Genomic DNA, 15,039 nt, shown 5'->3' on the forward strand with positions numbered 1-15,039 from the left:
TTCTTTTTATCACATTCTGCGTTCCATCCTTGGATGGACATGAATCTGAGCAAACTCCAGGAGTTAGTGAAGGACGGGGAAGCCTGGTGTGCTTCAGTTCATGGGGTCACAAAGAAGACACGACTTAGCAACTGAACAACAACAAAGGTGTCTATGCTGTAAAGTTCCTCAGATTTCGGCCAATGCTCAATGTCTCACATTCGCCATCATAATATCTTGCACAGTAGTTTCACTGCCCTAAAAGAGTCCCCTACATTTCACCAGTTCTGCTCTCCTCTTACTCCACCTGAACCCCTGGCCACCAACGATCTTTTTACTTTTTCTATACTTTTGCCTTTTCTGAGATGTCATATGATTGGAATCATACAACATGTGTCGCCTTTTCAGACTTAGTGATATGCATTTAAGAGTCATTCATGTATTTTTGTGGCTTGATAGTGAATTTCTTTTTATGCCAAATAATATTCTACTGTGTGAATGAACCAGAGTTTGTTTATCCATTCACCTAGTAAAGGGCATATTGAAAGTGAAAGTCATTCAGTCGTGTCCAACTCTTTGCGACCCCATGGACTATACAGTCCATGGAATTCTCCAGGCCAGAATACTGGAGTGGGTAACCTTTTCTTTCTCCAGGGCATCTTCCCAACCCAGGGATCGAACCTAGGTCTTCCACATTGCAGGCGGATTCTTTACCAGCTGAGCTACACGGGAAGCCCAAGGGCATATTGGTTGCTTCCAATTTTTGATTATGAGTAAAGCTGTATTATTTTTGGTTTGTGGTTTGTCTTATTTGGGGACCATTCCTGGATCTGTCTTTGCTGAAGGCATCCAAGCAGAACCTGGGCACTCACAGGTGGATGTGTGGGAGAGGGAATCAAGGATCGTGCGGGGTCCTTCCCAGAGAGCCCTCTCTGTGCTCTTCCGTGTTTGGAGATGTAGCCTTTTACCACCCAGAACAGAGGCTGCCCGGAGGTCCCAGCCACATCCGACCCTTCCCACGAAAACCTGCGTGTTCTCCGACCGTACTCCTGTGTGACTGTCCTGTGGTCAGTTTCTCACTCTGTGTATCTGATTTTGGAAGGCTCTGCTCTGACCAATGGGGGCCTCAACCTGCACAGCCCGGTGAAGAGGAAGCTGGAAGCCGAGAAGGACTACGTCTTCGACAAGAGGCTCAGGTACAGCGTCCGCCAGAACGAAAGCAACTGCCGGTTTCGGGACATTGTCGTGCGGAAGGAAGAGGGCTTCACACACATCCTGCTGTCCAGCCAGACCTCGGACAACAACGCACTGACCCCCGAGGTGAGAGGGACGGGATGGGGGGTGGGTGCTGGCTCTCTGGGCCCTCAGGAGCCGGTGGAGACTACCCACACCCATGCAGACTAGACCTGGGGGCCCAATTTGCTGATCTCACTACATCCATCATCCGTCTGATCTTTATGATCCGTGACTATAGTATCCCATTTTGAAAATGAAGACCCCGGTAAACAGAGAGAGTCAATAAACGGATCATGGTCACAGAATTAGTCAGTATTAGCCCCATAAGCCAAACATCACATCTTGGGCTTCTCCAGCAAAACTGCATGGTAGTCAGCATGTCTAATATAGATGGAATTATATTCACTCAGCTCACTTACAGTTTTTTAAATTGAGATATAATTCACATACCATAAACTTTATCCTTTTAAAATGTACAGTTTGGTGGTATTTAGTGTATTCACAAAGTTGTGCAACCATCAGCACTAATTCCAGAACATTTCCATCACCCCCAAAGGAAACCCTGTGCCCTTTAACAGTCACCCCCATTCTCCCCACGTCCCTGGCAACCACTATTCTCCTTCCTGTCTCTATGGATTTGCCTCTTCTGGATATTTCATATATGCCGAATTGTACAATACATGGCCTTCCATGGCTGGCTTATTTTACTCAGCACAGTATTTGAGGGGTTTATCCCCGTGGTAGCATCATCAGTGCCTCATCCCTCTTCTGTGTATGGGTAGGCCACACTTTGTCTACTAGTTCTCCAGTTGAGGGACATTTGGGTTGGCTCCACTTATGGCACAGACTTCCCTGGTGGCTCACATGGTAAAGAATCTGCCTGCAATGGAGGAGACCTGGGTTCGATCCCTGGGTTGGGAAGATCCTCTGGAGCAGGAAATGACAACCCACTCCAGTATTCTTGGCTGGAGAATCCCATGGAAAGATGAGCCTGGGGGGCTACACCCCACAGGGTTGCAAAGAGTTGGACACAACTGAGCAACTAACACTTTCACTTTCCACTTTTGACTATCTTGCATAATATTGCTATGAACATTTGTGTATATGTTTTTGTGTGAACATAAGGTTTTCTTGGTTATGTTCCTAATTATGGAATTGCTGGGTCATAAAGAGCCAACTCATGGGAACAATCCCTGTTATTGGGAAAGATTGAAGGCAGGAGGAAAAGGGAATGGCAGAGGATGGGATGGTTGGATGGCATCACTGACTCAATGAACGTGAGTTTGAGGAAATTCTGGGAGACAGTGAAGGACAGGGAAGCCTGGTGTGTTGCAGGCCATGGGGTTGCAAAGAGTCAGACACAGCTGACTGACTGAGCAACAATAACAACGGTAACTGCATATTTGACCTTATGAGGAACTGCCAAACTATTTTCCCCAGTGGTTGCACCATTTTACATCCCCAACAGTGGTATATGATGGTCCCCATTTTTCTGCTTCCTCTTCAGCACTTGTTATTGTCTGTCTTTTTTTATTACAGCCATTTTAGTGGCCATGAGGCGCTGTCTCATTGTGTTCTGGTTTGCATTTTCCTAATGATGGATGATGTTGGGCATCTTCTCTGGTGCCTGTTGGCCATTTGTCTTATCTTCTTCAGAGAGATGTCTGTCAAAATCCTTTGCCTATTTTTAAAATTGGGAATTTTTTATAGTTGAGTTTTAAGCATTCTCTGTGTTCTGAATATCAGACCCTTGTCAGAGCTATGATTTGAAAATACTGCCATCCTGAGTTGTCTTTTTCCTTTCTAGATAGCATTCTTTGACATTCAATTCAAAAGTTTTTGACGTCCAGTTTTTCCTTTTTCTCTATGACTTTCTTTGTTTCTTTTTGACTGTGGCTCACAGCTTGCAGGATCCTAGTTCCCCAACCAGGGATTGAGCCTGGCCCCCATCAGTGAGAGCACCAAGCCCTAACCCCTTCACTGCCAGGAAATTCCCTCTCTATTACTTTTTAAAATGCTAATTCTACTTATGTCGAGATGCACAGAACAGTGAACCAGTGAATACATAATGCATTTACATAGACAATGCCTTTCAAAACAGGGAGTACGTAGCAGATGGCAGTGAAGAGATTGTTGACAGCGCCCATGTGGGAAGATGCGCATCTGAGCAGTCTCCTCCTGTGGGACCCGCCTGGGCAGGGCGTAGAGGGACAAGTTACCAAGACGGCTGCGGTGCAGCTCGCAGGGCTCTGCACGCTTCCTATGTCCTACTCACCCCATTTCATCCCGCCTTCTGGTGTAGTGATACTACCGTTCATGTCTTCCAGATGAGACAGCGTAGGCCTGGAGAATGGGATGGGGCTGGGGTCCCACAGCTTCAGAGGGCAGGGCTCTCCGCATTGTCGCCCACCCTCCTGTCCTGCCCTCAGCCCAGCGCCTGCCATTGCAGACAGTTCTGCAGATCCCCTGTTCCCATTCGTATGGTACCCTGCACTCCTGTGTCCACAGTAGCAATGCAGACCTGGAGGGTGAACCAAAGGGATGGTTTTGGGGTGGGGGAACACAGTCAGGGAGCAGCTGTGTCACTGGTTACCCACCCAGACGGGAGGTGCAGATGGTGTGTCCAGTGTACTCGGGGGGGGGGGGGGCGGAAGTGGGTGGAAAGGGAAATGCTGCGTCCTTGAACTTATAATCACAAGCATTCCCTGTGTGCTCTGGATCCCAGATCCTTGTCAGAGCTATGATTTGAAAATACTGCCATTCTGTGGGCTGTCTTTTTCTTTTCTAGATAGCACTCTTTGATATTCAATTCAAAATTCTTTGAAGTCCAATTTACCTTTTTTTCTCTATTACTTTTTTCCCTTGTCACTATCATTTACATAGACTGTGGTTCTTTTCGGGGACTGTGGGGGTGACAGGCAGGAATGTTTGTCAGCCTGTGAGGGAAGAGAGTGGCCAGGGCCTGTGGAGTTAGGGGGGCTGCTGGTGACTCATCACCCCTCTTCTAAGCACGAATGTTTGGGGTCGCTCCCTCCTCCACCTTCAGCAGAACCACCTCTAGGTTCTCTGCTGTGTAGACCTCTGCATAGATCTCAGAGTCCAGGACCTGTGGTTTACCCCAAGGGCCACCATTCACATGTTGATACACCTGGAAACCTTGTTATTTTAAGTTCCTCACAAACCATTCGCAAGAGACCAATTCTTTTCAGATTTTTTTCTACTTCACTACTTTTAAAAAGCGTGCTTGAAAAAGGCACGGTATTTTCCTTTGATAAACTGACTAGATGTGAAGCCTCCCAGTTCATCTTCTCTCTTCGCAGCAGCTCTGTGTATTAACTGTTGCCTTCTCATCACAGAAGCGTGTGGCATCCGACTAATTTAAGGCACCCAGGTTCTCACCTCCTGAGACTCGAGTTTGGTTGATTAGCGAGATTTACTCCTAATTGGTTCTTTCGGTAACAGAACAGGAGGAAGATGGAGAAACAATTATTGATCTGGTGTTTTCAGCTCTCACGGCAACCGGAGTGGATTGACGCCGTGAATAAATTGGCTAACTGGGTAGAGTAGCCATGAAAGGATGTGACGTGGTGTTAGCGAAGGAATACAGCTCCCCAGGCAGTGCTAGTGGTGAAGAACCCATATACCAATGTAGGAAATGTGAGATCCATGTGTTCGATTCCTGGGTTGGGAAGATGCCCTGGAGGAGGGCATGGCAACCCCCTCCAGTATTCTTGCCTGGAGAATCCCATGGTTAGAGGAGCCTGGTGGGCTATGGTCCATGTGGTCACAGCGAGTCAGACACAACTGAGCGACTTAGCACGCACAGAGTTAGCAGAGAAGCCCTGCCCCTCGCAGCCGAACTGGGATCAGATCCCACCTCCAGCGCTTTTCCTCTTCTGCTACCTTGGGATTACTTTGCCTTTCTGAGTGTTCTTATTATAGGAGTCATACAGTGTATTCCCTGTGGGATTAGAGATCATGTCTGCAAAAGAGGCTGTCAGAGCCCCTGACACCTAGCAAGTATTCAGTGAATGTTCCTATTGTTGTTAAGATGAAACAGAAGTGTTACCGTGGCCACCACAGACCCAGCCCTGCTCCTTCAGGGAGAGACTAGAAGGAGGCCACTTTCAGGGTCACAGCTGAATTCTTTCTCTAATTGTGTATGTGACGTTGGCGGGATTGGCCCCATGGGCAGAAATTCATACATTACTGGGTGTATTAACTGGATTCTGAGGCTAGCAGGTGTGTTGTCATATTTCTCCTTGTCTGGAATATAGCAAAGAGCCAGGAAAATAATGGAAATGCCCCTGCAGGAGAGAGGCGGCAAAATAGATGGTCCAAAGTCTTAGGGATTAAAAACGCATCCACTTTCTCCTTAGGAGAGGACCTCAGACCCTCACTGTGTTTCTGGGGTTTTCTTTGTGGCTCCCAGCCTCAGTCCACAGACCACCACCTTCCATGGGGGCCCCCAGACCCGCTGGAGGCATCTTCACACCCTCTGGGGTGTATCTGCCATGTCCACACCATCCTCAACCAGTCATATGTTTCTTTCTATTTCCATCATAACTCTTTGAGAGTCCACACTACTAGCTATTTTGTCTGCACGATTGTATCAATAATAACCTACCCACAAGTCTGCCCACTTTCATGTTTCCTGCCCTGTTATCTGTTCTTCAGAAGGCAGAGTGATCTGCTGGAAATGCAAATATGATCAAGTCACCCCTCATACACACACACTCTTACATACTTCAAACACATCAGTGGCTCCTCCAGTCTTACCTGAAGGCTCTGTTGGGGAAGCTGCACTTCCACGCTCCTTCTAGTGACTGTTGGCAGGTCCTAGGTCCCCAGTGGCCAAAGTCATCCGTTTCTTGCCATTGGCTTCCCACTGTGGACTCTGGCGTAGCATCTCCATAGGGCTGCTCACAGTGTGGCAGCTTGCTTCCCCCTAGACTGAGAGCTCCAACAAAGAGAGAGAGGGTGAAAGAGGCTGACTGAGGGGGTTTCCTGCCTTAGGCACGCGGTGCTTTCACTACTAGGGCCCATGTTCGATCCCTGGTTGGGGAACTAAGATACTGAAAGCCTTGGATTGTGGCCAGGAAAAAAAAAAAAGAAGAGGATGGCTGAGGCAAGTTTAGTCATCCTGTATCTTAATCACCTCTTGAAAGGAGCATCCCATGACTTTACCATATTCTCTTAGAAGTGAGTCACTAGGGACTGCATGCAGGTGTGAATCCCAGCTACCTTAGAGGCTGCCTGTCCCAAGGATTTAAGTCAGGGAGAGGGCAGGATAAAGTAAGGACACACACATTCTGCCAGGGAGTTGGTAGAAGTGTCATAGGAGTGGTTTAAACCACTTGGGGTGCCGGGAGAAGGAGGAGGTGGTATTTTGTTGGGAATTTTGAGAAGGCCTTCATGAGGGTGATCTCAGTGGATACGCTCCCTGGGTGACTGGATTCAGCAAGTAAAGAAGAAGGAGAGAGAGGGACCCTGGTCTGCTCCCTTTTAATACCCACTTTTAATGGATTTGGTTATCTGGTTCCAGCCCTTGGCAGCTCAGAAGGTAGAAGCAGCAGAGGAGGGGTGTGTTTTCTCCAGCAGGCATGCACACAGGAGCAGGCAGTGGGTATCAAGGGACCCAGGACTTCCACATGCACAGTGGTCCAGCACCGTTTGTTAACAGAGGTGCACCCAGGAGCCTCTGAGGGGCCTGCTCCATCACAGGCTAGCATGTGACATGGAGAGGTGGTGACATGCGTGCGGCGTGTTCTGTTTTAGAAGGCAAAGGAGTGTGTAAGAACTTTAGAACCATGCTTCAGTTACATTATGTGACTGGGAAGGGGTCCTTCAAGAAGCAGGAACCTCAGCCTTCCATCCAAGTTGGATTATCAACACGAGAAAGACCAAGGCAAAGCACACTAACTAGATACATACATTTTCATTTTTATTTGGTTTTTTGGCCACACTTCAAGGCAGGTGGGAGCTTAGTTTCCCTGATCAGGGATCGAACCCGCACCCCCCGCATTGAAAGTGCAGAGTCTTAACCACTAGACCACCAGGGAAGTCCCCAAGATATATACACTTTAAAAATTAAAAAGGTAGTTTGTACTTTCATCGCAGGAACAAAACATGAACCTGCTTTCCATTTAACTCATAAAGGAGGGGGCCGTTTTGTTCAATTTTGTTTCCACTAGATGACAAGCGCGCGGGCCCTCAGGTGGGGAGTCACGTGAAGAATTACAACTCACGTCCCCAGAGCAGGGTTTTCTTTTCTTTGCCTCTCAGAGAAGCAGAGCTCATGTATAGGTGAGAGTGTGTCTATTTCTGGAGGCAGATGGATTAAAGGACCCACACGATAGTGACCTGTTAGCTTTTCTGATGTTTTTTTTTTTTCTTTTTTTTTCTGATGTTTTAAATGAATGTCTGTGGCTTATGCCCGTTAGAATGGAAAGCACTTTTCCCGTCCTTCTCATGGAGCTCAAGCCCCAAGAGTCCTGATTCAGACTGACAGCTCGGCGTGTGTTTTTTTTTCCCCCAAAAAAATCCACCCATTTATTTAAGTCACCTTACAGTGTGCAGTAGTGGACAGAGAAGGGAGGTGAGATTTGTATCGTGGTTCTGCCTCTTGCTGGTGACCTTGAACCACTGACTTTATTTTTCTGAGTCTTCCTTGCTTCATCTGCAAGATTGAGATACCATACCCTCCCTCACTGAAGTTTTGTTTCAGGTAAAATATGTGGAAATTCATGGATGCAATCCTGGCACCTCTATGCTTAATAAAAGGGCGCAGTCACTTAAAGTACAATCTAAAAAACAATGGTCTTGTAAAGTGTCCCCACTGTACCCTACGATTCTGCCTTTTGAATGTTTAATAACAATTGTTCAAAAGCCTATTCCTTTACTGTCTCCACTATTGGACTCTCAGCTCCACTCAGACAAGTACATGCCTTGTTTTTTCTTTTCATGCACTTTCTGCACTTACTTTTCCTGCTTCCCTAACTTCTGTTGGATTGAGTGAGCTGTTTTTATTTTACACCCTCCCCCATCCATTCTTTGTAACTCTTGTACTTTTGAGACATTTTCCTCAAGTTGTGTCCACATGAAAGGGAAAAAGTTAAAGTGTTAGTTGCTCAGTGATAGCTGACTCTTTGTGACCCCGCCAGGCTCCTCTATCCATGGAATTCTCCAGGCAAGAACGCTCGAGTAGGTAGCCCATTCCCTTCTCCAGGAGATCTTCTTGACCCAGGGATTGAACCTGGGTCTCCTATATTGCAGGTGGATTCTTTACCATCTGAGCTATCAAGGAAGCCCGTTATGTACACATAGTGAAGCCTAAATGTGACAGTGACCTCTGCACCATTCCCAGACTCATAGCCTCGGCATGCACCAACTCTGGCCTTCTCACCCAGTATGATTGCCTAAAGCTATAGTTCTGCCTGTGCAAACTCCAGCCTTCAGTCAGCCTCTGTCAGTATGATGATGATTTTATAGTCAATTCTTACATTGATTTACTGACACATTTTCTACTTTCTTTGCTGGATGCTTTTCCTTGCAAGTCAGTTTTTCTTCATGAATATAGTTTTCTTTTTCTTGAAGTGCATCCTTTTTTAGTTCTTCCAGTGAGGGCCTAAGGCTAGTAAGCATTCTTTTACTGAAAATTCTTAATCTTTTTTTTTTAACCATTTTAGTTTATATTGGAGCATAGCTGATTAACAATACTGTGATAATTTCAGGTGAACGGTGAAGGGACTCAGCCATACATATACATGTATCCATTCTCCCCCAGACTCCCCTCCCATCCAGGCTCCCACATAACATTGAGCAGAGTCCCCTGTGGTGTACAGTAGGTCCTTGTTGGTTATCCATTTTAAATACAGCAGTGTGTACATGTCTATCCCAAACTCCCTAACCATCCCTTCTCCCCATCCTTCCCTACTTGAAAATGCCTGATCTTTACCCTTGCCTCTGAATGATGGTTTAGCTGAATATAGAATTTGTGTTTAATGGTTATTTTCCTTGGCACCTGGAAAATGTTACAGGTCAGTCTGGTGCCAAAGCCCCACTACCCACTTGACCTCTGAGCCATGTGAGCATCTTAGTGGAATTAAGGGTAAGCAAGATAACATTGTTATTACTGGATATATGGAACTGCTCAATTCAATACATACTAAACTGGGGAAGAGAACTGTGATGGACAGGATTGCATCTTGGGACCAAAAGATGCACCCTGATCCTAGGTAGCAATGTTTATATAAATGAGTGTGGGTTTGGGGTATATGCTATGGTATTAGCACTTTGTATCCTCAGCAGCATTGATATGTATTTTTTTGAAATTTGAATTTGAAAGTCGCTCAGTCGTGTCCAACTCTTTGCGACCCCATGCACTATACAGTCCATGGAGTTCTCCAGGCCATAATACTGGAGTGGGTAGCCTTTCCCTTCTTCAGGGGATCTTCCCAACCCAGGTCTCTCGCATTGCAGGCAGATTCTTTACCAGCTGAGCCACAAGGGAAGCCCAATATATGTATATACTCAAATAAATGACTGCTGCTATGAAAAAAAAAAAGGTCAAGCAGGAGCATAGTTAAACTGGGCCTTCTGGTGACAGCTGACATACCTCACCTGGGCTGTGCACAAGAATATTTTCCCACACCTTGGAAAGGGCCAAATAAGCAATGCTGGTGGAGGATGTGCTGAGATTTAGCAGGCTTAGACAGCTCCACACCCAGGTTCCGAGCCTGCAGCCACTGACCCCACTGGCACCTCCTTGGTGCTCTGGGCTGCTTCGGGGAGGGTGCAGGGAGTTGGGTTTGGGTTTCTTTCTTTGGTCTTGGTGTGGCGTGTATGCAGGGGAGGCTCCCTGCATGGGCAGAGCAGATTCACTCTCCTCTATGCCCAGGGCTCTGCACAGGCCTGAAGGCGCTCTGCTTTTAGATGGACCACTCAGCACTCCCACAAATCCATCTCTGCTCGCAGATCATGAAGGAAGTGCGGCGTGCGCTCTGCAACGCAGCCACGGACGACAGCAAACTGCTGCTCCTCAGCGCTGTGGGCAGCGTGTTCTGCAGTGGCCTGGATTACTCCTACCTGATTGGCAGGTTGTCCAGCGACCGGAGGAAGGAGAGCACCCGGATTGCAGAGGCCATCAGGTGAGCCCTGCTGGAGTTCGGACATGGGCGGGGGACCTGCCTAGGTTTAGCATGTGAAAATACAGACTGCTTAGTTAAATTTGAATTTCAAACAAGGAAATGTTTTTAAAAGCATAAGTATATCCTATCCCATGCAGCACTTAAGATATACTTATTCTAAAAAATTGTTCAGTCGCTCAGTCATGTCCAACACTTTGTTACCCCATGGACTGCAGCACTCCAGGCTCCTCTGTCCTCCTCTATCTCCTGGAGTTTATTCAAATTCATGTCCACTGAGTCAGTGATCCCTTCCAACCATCTCATCCTCTGCCACCCCCTTCTCCTTTTGTCTTCAGTCTTTCCCAGCATCAGGGTCTTTTCCAGTGAGTCAGCTCTTCGCATCAAGCAGCCAAAGTATTGGAGCTTCAGCTTCAGCATCAGTCCTTCCAGTGAATATTCAGAATTGATTTTCTTTAGGATGGACTGCTTGGATCTCCTTGCAGTCCAAGGGACTCTCAAGAGTCTTCTCTAGCACCACAATTCAAAAGCATCAATTCTTTGGTGCTCAGCCTTCTTTATGGTCCAACTCTCACATCCGTACATAACTACTGGAAAATTGTTTTATGTTTATCTGAAATTCAGAGTTTAATTGGACATCCAGTATTTTCCTGCCAAAATTAGAGATACTTTTACACTCTAGGTTTATCCCACTTTATTTTTATGATCAAAAAGAGGTTTTATTTCTTCACATTAAACCCAGCCTCTGGTAATGCCCAAGTATTATACACACTAATCCCACCCTCTGCCTGATGGTGAAATCTTTGCTTTTCTGGGCATCCCAGCCTCATGGAGCTGACACGGCTCAGCCATGGGGAGGAAGAGGGACGTGGACAGCTCTGTATATGCAGACCCTTGGGTGGGGAGCATTTCCCCCTCTTGCGTTGCCTTTGGGGCAAAAGCTGGGATCCTGGGGAGGACATCCACTCCCATAGATCGGTATCTCCTCTGGGACAGCAAAGGGTGGTTATAACCTCATTTTTTATAGATTTGTCAGAAGCAAGTGAGTGTGACTTCCAGCAAGGCTGTCACTGGTCCTCCACCCTGGGAAGGGCACACACCCACTGCTACACCTTACATGGACTAAGTGCTCCTTCTCCAGGGACCAGGTGGCACCACCAAACCATGACTTGTCTGGGGACCACACGGCCCCTGGACCACTGGTTCTCAGCCCAGGGAGCTTTTCTAAAACCCAGCGGCTCAGCAGCATCTCCGGAAGCTTTGGGATTGATGAGTAGGGGGAGCGCTGGGGGAGCATGTCTTGGGTTTCAAAATTTCTTCAGTGGTCCTAATATGAAAGCAGGATCAGGAACCCCTGCCCTGCGCCAACCAAGAGGCTTCTTCACATTGACTGAGCGCACCAGAAATCGGGAAGATCCCCTGGACGAGGGGATGGCAACCCACTCCATTATTCTTGCCTGGAGAATCCCATGGACAGAGGAGCCTGGCGGCCTATAGTCCATACGGTTGCAAAGAGTCAGACATGACTGAAAGCGACTTAGCACATATGCACCAGAAGTTCTAGGACCACAACGTGGCGAAGCATTTCTCAGAAAACTTTCTGCAGCTTTCCAGAGAAGTATTGTGAATGAGGGACCCTGCTAATAAATGAGGTTTGTCCCCTCTTCTGCGGATTTTCCAGGCATGTTAACAGATTTACAGTCTGAGAGGTCTCTTGTGAAAGAACTTTGTTCAAAAATACGTATTTTGGCCACAGAACCTTGTAACCTGCTGGTGTCTCTTACAGTTCTCACACATGGTCTCAGCTGGGCTGAGCCCAGGATCGGGCCAGACACGCAGCCGTGGCACCTCAGCAGTGGTCCCTCCCCATCCTGATAGTTTCCTAAAGAAAACACGCCTGCACCTGGCCCAGGAAGCTGCCTGCCCTCTGCAGATGTTCGCTGAATGAACTAGCAGATGTGGGAAGAGCCTGGATGACTCACTCTGCAGAACCCTCTATCCGGGACCCAAACAAAGCTGTGTGCTCCATCCCGGCAGAGAGGCTGGCCTCACCTGAACCCCTCACAGGGGAGACGATGGCCTGCTGGCTGGATGCTGGGAAGAGAAGGAGTCAGATAACCTGAGTGCAGTACTTGGTCCATTCCTGGCCCATAATGAGTACTTAGCATGGGTGTAAAGAATGATTTTCACTGTTCCTTGCATTCCTTCCAGCCGTGAGGTCTCTCTAAAAGCCTGGATCTGACTGTGGAGCGGGCCTCTGGTGGGGGCCGGGGTGGCTGTCACCGTGTGTGTGCCTGGTGCCCACATGCGCTGTCTCGGCTGACTTGCCTCTGAACGTTGGCAGTGGGGCGGCTGCACCCCATGGCTCCCACTAAAGGGAACAGGTAGCAGGGCCACAGTTGCCAAGTGCTCCGGGTGGACTCCGAACACCCCCAGTGCAGGATTTTGCTCCGAGTCTTCTGCAGGCCAGGAGAGGAGGTCACGGACCACTGGGAACAGAGTGAAAGCTGTGTCCACCCTCCCCGGCCGATGCACTGACCGTGGTGACAGTGGCCCACGTGCCAGACACCGAGCTGGTGCTGGGCGGACCCTCACGTTGAAGTCTCGTGCTCCCATCTCGGGACACACCACGGCTTTCCCATTTTACGAGAAGCCAAACAAGGCTCCAGACACTGGGCGACTTGTCCCAGGTCTCCCCACTCGTTAGGGGCGGTGTTGAGGCTGGAGGCCAAGTCCTCCAGCCCCCAAGGTTCCTGATCCTCCTGCCACATCAGGCCAGCCTGCAGCTCCCGGCGCGGGCTCAGGTTGAGTGGAGGCAGCGATGAGGGCTGGCGTGAGCCCAAGGGACTCTGACGCAGGGGGAGATGCCAACCATCTCCCCAGTGCTGCCCTGCCGCCCAGGCCACGATCAGATATCTGAGCGGCAGCATCTGTAATGCAATATCCTGTTTGTTGTCTAGCTTCCACAACCAGCGGGCCCTCACGATAGAGATCTCCTGCTCAAGGTGAGAGGAAAAGGAAGGGGAGTGCGATCTGCTCATCGCATTTTTGTACCAAGGAAATGAATTTGCAAGTCTGCTGGACTGAATGGAGAAGGGAGTGGCAACCTACTCCAGTGTTCTTGCCTGGAAAGTCCCACGGAGCCTGGCAGGCTGCAGTCCATGGGGTTGCAAAGAGTCAGACACGACCGAAGCAACAGCACTTAGCATGCTGGGCTGCAATGGGAGGGTGGGTCGAAGGGTCAGCAGGTCAGAGCTGAGCACAGTTGGGCCCCTCTGCCCTCCTCGGGGCTCCTTGGTGCCTGTGCACGGGGCTCAGGTCGGAAACAACAGTGTGAAAGTTTCTGGGGTCAGGAAGAGGCAGCTCCTGGAGAGTCATGAGGGCCCAAGTGACTTTCTGGAAGGACTGTCGTGTGGATGGTGAAGCAGAGGGAGCAGGAGTATCAGAGGGGATGCAGCAGGGGGGCATCTTGATAGGAGTGGGCCCTCTTTACTGAGAGTGTTCAACAGAGGCTGTGATGCATCCTCAGGAGATGATTCTACCAAGTGGAAGATTTGGTTCCCTGCCTCTCTCTTAACGTCCTTCCCAACTGTGAGATCCAAGATCCTGGAATTGTACCAGGGGGTTTAGAAATGGGACATCTGTTGAAAACCCCAAACCCAAACCCCGTGGTTCCAAGGACCCTGCAAAGAAGCCCCACGTCCCCCTGCAGATTCCAAATTGCATTTGGCAAAAAGCTCCTGTTAAAACCAGTGACTGGGGCCATGAAGTTAGGAAGTCAAGCTACGAAACAGGCCACTGGAAAACCAGAACTCCGAAGGCCATAGGGCCACATCTCCCTCTGTGCAGCAGTGTCCTTCTGGGGTCAGCTGCACAGGGGCAGCAGTGGCTGAGGTGCATCACAGTCTGCTCACAGAGTCATACAGAAGTCAGGAATCCAACGGCTCAAGCCTGGGTGCATACTTTTGCAACAACACGTAGGTCTTAAGATAACCCCCACTTCAGGAGTGTTAAGCCATCTTCTCACAGTTCAGTCCAATCTCAGCATATCACCGTGATACCCAGATCTTTTGAGAAGAATTTGGGGAAATAGTATCAATTGAGAAGGGATAAATCAGCTTGATGTTTGTATAAGTTAAGTATTTGCTGCTGTAAAAAACGAACCCCAAACATACATAATGGCTCAGCTGTGAAAGAAATTTACTTCTTGGGTGTGTGAATGCAGAATAGATATTACTGATCAATCCGTGGTTGTCCTCCAAAGGGTGAGTCAGGAACCCAACCAAACACCTGCTATTTTGTGATTCAACAAATGTGTTCCAAGATTGCTGAGCTTGTCAAGCTGAGAGGGCCAGGAGGGCTGTGTGGTGGGAGATTTTCTTGTACCAGGCCCAGAAGTGTGTACCTGGTTTCTACTCACGTCCCATCGGCCAGCACCTGGTTACTTGGGCATAGCCAGCTGCGAGGGAGACTGGGAACCATGTTCCAACAGTAACCCCAGGAAGAAGAGGGAAGGGAAAACAGGTCTAATGACCAGCCAGTGCATCCCTACCACACATCTACAATCTTTGCTCTTTTTCTGGGAGATGATTTACCAAGTGTTCATTCTGACATGCTTGGAGACCAAGCAGTGCATGAGGCAGACCTGTGAGTTTCCTTAAGGAACTGGAAGAGGAGG

The 15,039-nt window shown here is 48.5% G+C and overlaps 1 protein-coding gene and 1 non-coding gene across 2 annotated transcripts in view; one reads left to right on the forward strand and one right to left on the reverse strand.

The window, feature by feature from the left end:
* Positions 1–15,039, forward strand: part of CDYL2 (chromodomain Y like 2) — a 166,578-nt gene that overhangs the window by 138,948 nt on the left and 12,591 nt on the right. The window contains exons 3-4 of the mRNA XM_081513583.1: positions 1,082–1,299; positions 10,192–10,364. Of these exons, the coding sequence (XP_081369709.1) occupies positions 1,082–1,299; positions 10,192–10,364 (391 nt within the window). The remainder of the gene's footprint in view (positions 1–1,081; positions 1,300–10,191; positions 10,365–15,039) is intronic.
* TRNAE-UUC (transfer RNA glutamic acid (anticodon UUC)) lies at positions 7,205–7,277 on the reverse strand. Its single transcript has one exon. It is a non-coding gene; the product is annotated as a tRNA-Glu (tRNA).

Source organism: Giraffa tippelskirchi, chromosome 7 (genome assembly GCF_054371585.1).
Source record: "Giraffa tippelskirchi isolate mGirTip1 chromosome 7, T2T-mGirTip1v1.2.pri, whole genome shotgun sequence".
Lineage (NCBI taxonomy): Eukaryota > Metazoa > Chordata > Mammalia > Artiodactyla > Giraffidae > Giraffa > Giraffa tippelskirchi.